Below are 11,944 nucleotides of genomic sequence, written 5' to 3' on the forward strand. Positions count from 1 at the left end.
CGCGAGTGCAGTGCAGCTGGCATTAATTTGTGGCGGGCCCCACTTTCTACAAAAAAACCCTATATTTGCAGGAGCAATTTTCTTCTTCTCTCGCTTGCTTCTCTTTCTTTCATGTTCGCATTTTTTTTCCTAAAACTCGTGAACAATTCCCCTAATGGGAATGACAATAGATTTTTTTTTGAATGCTACTAGCTCTATTACAATGTAGTATATGTTCATATACTTTCTCAACCTACTGAAACACAAAGAGCTAATGGGGATGACAATAGATAAAATGTCTATTTTTAAATCCTTTACGAATTTGATTCTCATTAGTTATAGAACTGCTTGAATCCGTTTCAAACTCGATAAAATGATTCACATACCTGTTTCAAAAACTGTTTAGTATATTTTAAAATAATTTAAATATAATTGTTTAATACGGAGTACATAATTGGTTCTAAAAATTTGTTCAGTATAACATGAAATTTTCATAGGAAATCTATAAAATCAATACATCAAAACTATCTGTATATTATGTATAAGCGAGTGTTGAGTACCGAGTACAAATACGTACTCCAGTATTACCTTAACTCGCGTCGGAACGAGTAATTTTTTTTCTCTACCTGAACCATCTCGAATTTGATTAGGTACTACTCAAATTAAACTTGTCGTATTAAAATTTATAAAGGTCGGGTACTCGAAAATACCTAACTCTTTACCACCGCAATCTATATATATTATCTCCTCATTTCGATCTTCATTTCTTTGCCTATAGCACTACATTTCTATCCTCAAGCATTGTCGCTTAATGAACTGTACCTGTAATTCATTCCATCTTCAATCCGTTAGAAAATTAGATTAAGAATAGTCAATTTGAGACATAATTTTAAGTGAAATCTAAAATGTAGTTAAAACATTCTTTTAAGTACATTAATTTCATATATTAACATGCTCAAAATAGTTAATGGTGAATGAGATTGATGCACACCACTCATATCGCTAGAAGTGTCTTGCATATTTAAAAATCATGAGACAGTAAATGAAGGTATATGACAATCTAACCATAATGTTCCATCATGAAGATGTATCAGACAATTTTGAGTTATTAATTTATTATATTGAAGACCAATCTTTGATATAATCTTCTTTTCAGGAAAATTCCTTAAATTGTATTAAAGTGTTGGATCATAGGTCATTGGTGCATATGTGTGTATGAAGTGCAAAAACCTAAGATATCCCAATATATCTTTAAAATAAAACAAAAGTAATTCACAAAAAAAAAAAAAAAAAAAAAAAAAAAAAAAAAAAAAACACGAGTACAATCTTGTATCAACTTTACAAAAATTTGAAATGTTATATTTAAGTTAAGATTAAATATTCAATTTACTTGTGAGCTAACTTTTATAATGGAGTCATAATATTAGAGCATCCACATTAACGAATTTTGGAGAGGTTTTTGTAAAGAAAAAAAAAAACGTAGGTTTTTAGAATAATGGGGATGTGAGTTTTTTTATGGTCTTTTATCTTACAAGGAACACATTTTTGTGAGACCCACTGAGCAAGGGAAAAAGAAAGCAGATGCGCCTTGCTGTGCGTGAGGTGAACATTTCGTGCGCAGTTGGTGTGTGTACTGCACGTGCCAACTGGGCGCATGTAATACTTTGTTTTGTTTTGTTTTGTTTTTTTTTTTTTGTCACAAATTTTACTTCACCCCCCCCCCCCCCCCCCCCCCCCCCCCCCCTCTTTTTTTTTTTTTTTTTTTTTTTTTTCCTTCTCTTTTCTATCTGGCATGTAAAAATCATGGTAAAATCTAAGCTAATAAGGATGCTCTTAGCTTGAGCGTCGATCTCTCACTTCTCACAATGCTTGAACAAAATATTACTCCATAATTAGTAAAGTTTAAATATAGATGAGTAGATATTACAAAGTACATTAAGGTATAGTGTTGTACTCATGATTGCATCGCACCAAACAAAATGTTTCATTTAGCTTGGGACGGGACCACAAACGTACAACTGTGGGCTAGGACTGTGCATTCGGACGGTTCGGACAGATCAGATGGCGGTCAGGCTCCTCCGATCGGATTTTGGATATGTATTTTGATTACCTTATCCGTTTAAAATTGTTGACTTATCCGGTTGGTTATATCGTTGTTCGGTTTGGATCGGATCGGTCGGATATCCGACATTATTTCGGATATTAAAAAATGTTGAAATCAAATAAAAAATTCATAAATTAAAATCAAAAGCACAATAGTAAGTAACTGAAAGTCTAAAATATTGAATAAATAAGTAAATAATTGATAGAATGATAGTGTAATAGACTAATACCTGTAATACTAAGTTACTAAGTTAGTAATTAGTATTACTAAGTAGTCTATTAACTAACATTAAGAGTCTTAACTCTTAAGTGTCTAAGACTCCAACAAAACTACAAAAGTAAATAACTACGAAGTACATACTACATACAAATTTACATACTACATACACAACTGTCTGTCTGTCTGTCTAAACTGAAGCACTAAAAATACAAATTCAGCAAAATCAGCAACTCAGCAACTGCAAGTATCAACTACTCAACTCCTAGACTTTTAGAATTCAGACAATTAGACCTATTCTTCTTCCTGTGAATTGTGGCAAGTTAGTGTAAATAATTAGTACTACACAGTACACAAGCAAGTAAGCAACTGAGCAAGCATTAGAAAATGAAAAACAGAGAAGGGATTATATAAATTTTGGCTCAGTAAGCATTTTTTCCATATCATTTGGATTAAGGGCTTATTGCTTCAATATACCTTAAGTATAGAGCAACTGACCAACTTAATCCTTTCCTTTTCAGATTAAAGGTGGAAGCTTCATCATTTCCAAATGCCAACTTAACGTGAACAGACAGAATAAAATAATCCATACATTACCAAATGCCCAAGGTACTTGAGACAGCAACTTAGTACAAGTTACCAGGCCTTCATACTTACAAAGTTTGAGACTTACAAATGTCTAGTGTAATTGAGTCAAACACAGTGGGCTCAAAAAATAGCAAGTGAGATTAGATTGCAATTTAGTTAAACAGTCAAATACTGTAAAAGATTGCAATAAAATCAAGTAATGTAAATAATAACATTACAGGAATTGTAGCAAGTGTAGAACCAAGAGACCTCCCACTTCCACCATCACCACTTAACTCTGCAAAATAAACAACAAAAGTTAAGTGTATTAACAATTTAAGCAATTTAAAATATAAGTATAAAGGATTATAAAGTTAAAACTAAAAAGTCATACCTTTTTCAAACCTCTCAAACTCTTCCAGATTCTCCTCAATACATAAAGGTGTATTTTGCATTCTAAGCCAATCTTGTGTACACACCGCTTCCACAATTTTTGGAGATAAAGAACTCCTAAAATGATCCAATACTCTTCTAGAAGTACTGAAGGCAGATTCTGAGGCTACAGTGGAGATTGGAATGGCTAGGACATCCCTAGCAAGCTTAGACAGAACTGGAAACCTAGCAGAGTTGATCTTCCACCATCCAAGTACAGTGGTCATGGCATAAAAACACTTCAGTAACTGAACCAGACTGCCAACAGATTCCTAGTCCATAAAATCAGAAATTGAATTACCCAAATCAGACTTGAAAAAACAATCTGACTCCAAAGATTCAAACACTTTTTGGTAAGTTAATGCAGACTGCAACATCAAATAGGTAGAGTTCCATCTGGTTGGAACATCTAAACACAAAGAAGACCTTTGTTCAATACTCAACCAATCAGCCAAATCCCTGAACTTCTTGAGTCTAGCAGGAGAGTTTCTAACATAACTAACCACCTCCCTAACCTTCTTAACAGAACTATCACAATCTTTCAGACCATCTTGAACTACTAGGTTTAAGATATGGGCAATACATCTCATGTGAAGATACTTTGCCCTCATAGTAGATGATCCCCAAGACACCAATTTTTTCTTCAGAAACCCCATAGCAGTGTCATTTGATGAGGCATTATCAACAGTCACAGAAAACACATCTCTAAGCCCCCACTCTAGCAAACAATTTTCTAGGGTTTTGGCTAGATATTCACCTTTGTGAGAGGTAACAGGGACAAATGCAAGGATTTTCTTATGAAGCTTCCACTCAGAATCAATGAAATGGGCAGTAACTACCATGTAGTTAATTCTTTGGATGGATGTCCAAGAATCTGTAGTGATACTAACCATATGACTGCTTCCCCTTAAAAATGACTTCAATTTCAGTCTCTCCTCTTCATAGACAACTAGGATGTCCCTACTTATAGTCCACCTGGATGGAACTATAAACCTAGGGCAAGCAATAGCTATGAACCTCCTGAAACCTATTCCCTCCACAAACCTAAAGGGCAATTCATCTATGATTATCATTTCAACCAAGGCCCTCCTAATTGACTCTTGATTAAAAATCCAGGTCCCTATTTCTCCCACAGTAGGCTGACCATCTGTAAGTGATGTAACAGCCTGAAATGTTAACAGGGACTGCCTAGTTTCCTTTGAGTGAGGATTTTTCAAACAGCTAAACATGTGATTTCTTAAGGAAGAAGTCCCATGTTTTTTTGTCTCACAGTGATAAATTTTGGCACAATAAATGCATTTGTCTTTTACAACCACATTATTATTGTCCTTTATCTTCTCAAAATGATCCCACATTGGTGATCTGGAATCAACCTGTTTCCTCTTCTTGGCAGGAACAACAGTAGGAGGTTGCTCATTCTGTTGATTCTCAATAGTTTGGGCTTCCACCCCTGAAGGTCCATCAATTGAGGAGTTGGGAGGTTAACTACCATGCATACTGATATTATTATCCATCTAAAAATGGTGAACAATCAGTACACACATCAGGATTCATATTCAAGAAGAGGCAGCACATGAAATCATTTTAGCATTCCAGAATCAGACACATTTTGTGTCATTATTAAACAGGAATGCATAATTAATTAAAGAGCATTATTCAATACAAATATACAAATACAATTAAGGGAATACATCCATAAACTTACAAAGAAATCCAGATTCAGGGATATATTTTAAATATCCAGATGTATCAGAGACTGTTATAACATAAAAACAACTCATTTCATCAACATCATTATAAGGATTTCTATGGGGCTTCCACCAATTTAAGCCTTTAAGAGACATTATAACACTTTAATTTATAAGACTCTTATAACAATCAGTGCTTCCACCAGAATATATCAAAAGTTATGAGATCAAGATACAATTTGGAACTTCTCAACAGATTGACTTAATCACAGTCCACAGAAATCAAAGAATCATAGAAACCATAATCAAGTATCATAACATAGACACAAAACAGATTGACTTAATCACAGTCCACTGAAATCAATTTTATAACACTAGGGTTTTAATAAATACTTAGTGCTTCCACCACAATATCACAGAGACACAAAATAGATCACAAATTCGCAATAAACTCAGAGTAATATGCCAATAACTTTAAGAAATAACTTTTACAAAACTAGGGTTTGCATTTTTACAGTAACAAAGTCAGTGCTTCCACTACAATATCACAGAGACCACATAATATATCACAATAAATTTAAGAACTGCAAATATATAAAAATAGGGTCAGCGAGTTACTTCTTTTCTCACAAATACCCCGGAGAACGAGGGCTTCTGTTTACTGGAAGTCGACGACACCACTAGTCCACCACAGCACCACTACACCAGTCAGGGCCTCAGGGCTTCCACCAGTGACCAATGTTTCGTCGTCTATAACAGAACCAACCGGACAATGAGAGTAGAGACTACAAAGAAGGTAGTCTCTGTCTAGTAGAGAAGAGAGAACTGAGGAGTGAGGACTAAAATCGCAAGGTGCGACTGCGCAGAGAGCCAGAGAGAACTCATAGAATGAGAGAAGACAGAAGAGAAGTTCTCGTCTGGAAACCCTAAGAGAAGAGACTGACTACGCAAATGAGAACTTCTCTGTAGCAACACACACACACACATATATATATATATACACTAAGCCTAAACGACGTCGTATTGCACTCTACGTACGTAACCCTAGTATTAATCGGGTATTCGGACGGATCGGGTGTATTTTTTAGCCCCCTACCCGAATGCCATAAACCGACGTCGTTTTAGATGTCGGTTCGATTTTGCGAATCGGGTAGCGGTTCGGTTCGGTTTGACTTGGTCGGTTAGTGGTTCGGTCGATTTTTTCGGGTTTTTTGGATTTTGGTCAGCCCTACTGTGGGCGTCTAAAAAAATGGATAACCCTAGTATTAATCGGATATTCGGACGGATCGGGTGTATTTTTTAGCCCCCTACCCGAATGTCATAAACCGACGTCGTTTTAGATGTCGGTTCGATTTTGCGAATCGGGTAGCGGTTCGGTTCGGTTTGACTTGGTCGGTTAGTGGTTCGGTCGATTTTTTCGGGTTTTTCGGATTTTGGTCAGCCCTACTGTGGGCGTCTAAAAAAATGGATATATATATATATATATATATATATATATATATATATTTAATGCTACTGACCCTATTATATTGTAGTATCTGTTCAAACATACTTTCTCAACCTATTGAAGCACAAAGAGTCAACGTCTTCACTGAGACTCGATTTCATGACCTCCCATATGGGGGAAGTCACTACATGTCATCTGAGCATAAAGTACTTGACAAAAAAAATAGATATATAGTCGTCCCACTAATATAATAGCAGTAAAAAACAGTTTGGGTAGCTAGTGTTGCAGACTCTTAACTGGCAAAGGTAATGGATATGATGCCCTTTAGCATCCGGTCTGAGCTGGGCTTTTTTTTTCTTTTTTTTTTTTTTTTTTTTTGGGTTCTTCTATTATATGTAATGTATAGGGAGAATGAATAGAAAGACAGCAAAGCAGGATCAGAGCTACGCATGTGCTCTGCATAGTACATACAGAAGCAGTTGGATAGCAATTTCTGACAACTCATTCACGTTTCATCCATGAATCAGCTAGCAACCAACTTTTGCACACCATTATTCTATTTAGTATTTTGGGACACTCTCGATTTACCACTTTTGAACTGAAGTCTTAGGACTTAGGATTAGCCTAACTTAAATTAGAAAACATAATGATCCAGTATGGTAAATGGTTGTTAGCTAATAGCTGTTAGCTGTTAGCTGATTGAATTAATTAGAAAGTATAACTAGTTGGTAATATTAGCTGAATATAGAAAGGTGATTGGTAATTAGCTGTTAGCTGATAGCTATTTGGTATAATTTTTTTTAAAAAAAAGTTAATTGAAAAAATTGCTTTGAATAGCTTTTTGAATTTTAGCATTTTGGAGTACAAAAAGCTAATCAACCTAACACTTATATTGATCTTTAAACCAAGTCAAACAACTAATACTAATAGTGGTCAAATAAGTCAAAATTGGCCTATAAGCTAACTATTTTACCAAACATGATGTATTAATTTATAATTTTTGGGATGTTTGGTAAATAGCTATTAGTTGATTGGATTAGTGAGTTTTATTAGTTGATAACATTTGCTCATTGTAGAAAATTGTTTGGTAAATTAGCTGTTAACTGAATAATTGATAGCTAATTACATGCAAAAATGACTTTCTCAAAAAGCTGATCAAAAAAACTGCTTTGAGCAGCTTTTGAATTTTAGCATTTTGAAGCAATAAACTGTTACAAAAAACTAATTAATCAAACACTCATTGATTGTTTAATCAAGTCAAACAACTAATAATAGTTAAATAAATCAAAATTAACTGATAAACTATCTTATCAATCAAATAAAGCCATTGTTTTATTATTTGTGACAGTGAAAAATTAGGCTGTTTAAGGGTACATGTTTACACTACGTAGAAGTATAGATAGATAGTAGAGAGAGTACATTCTTATTATTAAATCAAGTTCAACTTATTAGGCGCGGTAAGACGGGTGCAAAGAGACCTGAAAAATGGAATGACATTAGTATCTTAGAATACTACTAAGATATGAAATGAAGATCGATGGTTTAGAATGCAAGGCGGATCGGAATAGCTATTTATACTTTATTCAAAATATTCTATGTCATGATGACATCTTATAAGTGATTTTTTTGTCAGATCATGAGATGTTTTGAGCATGTCATAATTGTATGAAGCACCTTCAAGTCCGTACCATACATTTTACAAGTGATCGATTAATATTGGGTAGAGGCATTGAGGGTCAATTTTAGCATTCTACCATAGAAATATAACAATAGATGTTCCGCAAGTATAATGAATTAAAATTGAGTTTTTGCGCTACTAGTTATTGTTGCGCGAAAACTTGGAAGGTCAAATTCAACATCTGATCATTGAACGCAACACTAGTTGTTATATAAGTATAATTAAGTAAATAAAGTTATGTATTTGCTATTAGTTATAACTTTTGATTTAAGTGTAAATATTTAATCTTGAAAATAGGTATTAGAACAAGTTGTGAGCCGTTGAGGCTAGCAAGTGTTGAGAGATTGCCTATATTAGTAAGTTGGTTGTGCTATTTGGACTATAAATTATGGTCCACACTGTGCTGTGTGGACCATAACAAAAGTAAACTTTAAATATATTAAAAGTACATTATTCGTATATTGAATGTACATCATACAAAATAATATATTTTCTTTGAATGTAATGTACATTTTAATATATTAAAAGTACATTTTTGAAAATATATTAAAAGTACATTATTTAAAAGTATAGTCCACACAGCTGTGTGAACCAATGATTGGTTGAAGTGAGTGGTGGGCTCAAGTTATTGGTCCTCTAACCCACCGTCCTTAGAAACTGAACTTATGACCCGTTTGGTTCACGGAATAGGTCGGGAATGACATATCATTCCCAGTAATAGGCATATTCTTTTGTTTGGTAACCATTTCTATTACCAGGAATATTATTCCTGGTAATAGCCTATTACCTCAAAGAAGGTAATAGCTATTACTAGGGTCCCCCTGGTATTAGCCTATTACTGAACGCTCAGGAATAGATTTTAGAATCTATTTTCTTTTTTACCCATTTCTTTAACCTAATTTTTTTATCCTATATATAAATTTATCATATTTCACCACCGTCGTCGCCACCACCATCATCACTGCCGCCGCCGCCACCACCATCGTCGTCGCCGCCACCACCACCACCATCGCCACAACCGTCGCCGCCCCTACCACCACCGCCGCCACCACCATCACCACCACCACCACCGCCACCAGAACCACCACCCAGCAGCACCACCACCACCGCCGCCGCCGCCGCCACAACCGTCGCCGCCCCATCACCACTGCCACAACCGTCACCGTCAACCGTCATCGTCACCACCACCACTGTCGCCCCCACCACTGCCACCGCCACCACCACCACTACCACCCCAGCACCACCACCACCGCCGCCACCACCACCACCACCGCCACCATCACATATTTTTATAAGGGTATTTATGTCTTTTAAAACATATTTCATTTCTATTCCTTAAATCAACCAAACACTGTAATATAATTCCTAAAGTCTATTCCTTCCGCGAACCAAACAATAGAATACAATTCCTATTCTATTCCTTGCCTATTCCATTCCTTATGGAATAGTATTCCTATTACCTCAAAATTCATTCCGTAAACTAAACGTGTTGTTATTGTTTAGATTATTGGTTCAGTTGAGTTATTTTATAACTCAACAATTGAAATTTATATTAATTTAGTATTTTAGTGTATTCCCTTCTAGATAATTTAAATTTTAAATACATGTAACCTATGTTTAAACTTGTACCACGGATTAAAAACTTTTATACGTATATTATCAAAAAAAAAAAAAAAAAAAAAAACTTTTATATGTATTTGACCAGGACTAATCTCTTGCTTCTTTACATGATTTTATATGGGCAATATCTACTATACTAATAAGAGCCCAAGAGAGTTAGGCTTATAATGGGTAGAAAAAATCTACTATACTAATAAGAGCCCAAGAGAGTTAGGCCTATAATGGGTAGAACAAATGGCAGTCACAGATTTTAATCAAATGAATGGCTCAGATTGATTAAAAGATTGATAAGATTTAAATTTTACACTAAAATTTCCTAAAATACCCACACACCGTTACTAATTCCGTTAAAATTTTAAGAATTGCCGTTAGTTCACCGTTAACTTACTCATTGATTTCAAAAAAAAAAAAAAAAAAAAAGGTCTTAGGTCCGAACCTCATCTCAATCAAAGTTGGCATAATTAGTACTCTATTTTACTCTTATTAAATTATATATAAATAATAATTTAGTAGCTACAACAAAAAATTATAGATATGCATTTCTTTAATTTAGAATTATGTGTCCACAATGCCTTTATTCAAAAAAAAAAAATTATTCATTATCAATAAATTAAATAAGAGAAATAATTGTATTAGTTATATTGTCTTTATTTTTCTACAATATAAAAATTCTTTATATTCAAATTTATTAATTGATTATATTCACTACATTGTCCTTACAATGTCTTAATTCAGTGAAAAAAATTATTCATTATCAATAAATTAATTAAGAGAAATATTTTCATTAGTTATATTGTCTTTATTTTTCTCAAATGTAAAAATTTTTACATTCAAATTCATCAATTGATTATATTCACTACATTGTCTATTATCTTTTTTTTTTTGCACTATTTTTCTAATTAAATATCAAAGTTATAATACAAAATAATGCTATATATTTATTTACCAAGTATTTTATTAATACCATGAAAAAATTAAAAAAATATATAATTAATAAAGCCAACCATATTAACTACTTGAGAGATTTTGTGACAAAGAGAGTATTCAAATCACACAACAAATTGAAGTGAGAACTACCTTGTAATGTCCTTGTTTGACAATCAGCAATTAGCGCGCGGATTATATTAGCGGATTTGACCAACAAATTTATTTAATTATTAACATTGGGTAGAAAAAATGACCGCCAAATTATTAAATCAAATGAATGGTTCAAATTGTTCAGGTTTTAATTTTTTTTAAAAATGTTTCTAATTTATCCTTAATTATATGATTATCCATTTAACTTTTTCGTTAAATACCGTTAATTCACCGTTAGTCTAATTATAATATTAACGTCTAATATAGAATTATAATTACACCATTAATCTAATTCTAATATTAAAGTCTTAATAGAACTTAACCACAAATCCTAATGTCGAAATCTCCTCAAACAATATTAGTATATATTTAATATTTTATGCCGTAATTTTTATTTGTTCTCCCTTATGTCCCGTATTTGGTTTCAACCATACCTATACAATTATTTTATTGACAATTATAATCAATCTTGACTATATTTTCTTGCATTTGTAAACTTAGAATTACCTATTTAACCCGCTTGGGCTTAGCTCAATGGTTTAGTGGGCAGTATTTGGGAGAAGAGACCAAGGTTTGAACCTCGGCGGCGGCAGTGCGGGAATTATGTCCAAAGTGGGCAGATTCCTTGTTCGCACCGGCATTTGGTCCTGTCTGCTGAACGTTGAGTCACCGTGATTTACAACTTCCTACAATGCTCTGTCGGGTCAGAGTGTGGGGGGCCCTTGGGGTAGGGGACTCAACCTTTGGGAGAAGAATTACCTATTTAAATACGCAAATTCAACCTTCAATTATCTATGCATGAACAATTTCAATATAATCTTGCCTTAATATACTTTAAAGTACTTATTTAAAAAAAAATATATATTGGGCATTATCCCAATCGCGCAATGCGCGTAAAAAACTAGTAATGTAATAAGATTTGTATCTAACTTTCTTGTTTCGTTTATTTATCTTCGATCAATAGAATGTGCTATAAGTAGTACGCAAATTATGCCATGAAATCGTGTTCACCGAGAATGGTGAACACAAGGCAAAACGACGTCGTTTTTAGGCAAAAAAAAAAAAAAAAATTCGCGGATGTGGAGTTAACGGCGCGCGTTTGATCAAATTATGAATTTTCTGTTATGAGATTATGA

At 33.9% G+C, this 11,944-nt stretch overlaps 1 protein-coding gene across 1 annotated transcript; it reads right to left on the reverse strand.

Annotated features, from left to right (window-relative positions):
* Positions 1–3,570: 3,570 nt before the first annotated feature.
* On the reverse strand, positions 3,571–4,653 carry LOC109148637 (zinc finger BED domain-containing protein RICESLEEPER 2-like). The gene has a single exon (XM_019296372.1). The coding sequence runs from the start codon at positions 4,651–4,653 to the stop codon at positions 3,571–3,573; it is 1,083 nt and encodes a 360-aa protein (XP_019151917.1).
* Positions 4,654–11,944: the final 7,291 nt, after the last annotated feature.

Source organism: Ipomoea nil, unplaced genomic scaffold (genome assembly GCF_001879475.1).
Source record: "Ipomoea nil cultivar Tokyo-kokei standard unplaced genomic scaffold, Asagao_1.1 scaffold2144, whole genome shotgun sequence".
Classification (NCBI taxonomy): Eukaryota; Viridiplantae; Streptophyta; class Magnoliopsida; order Solanales; family Convolvulaceae; genus Ipomoea; species Ipomoea nil.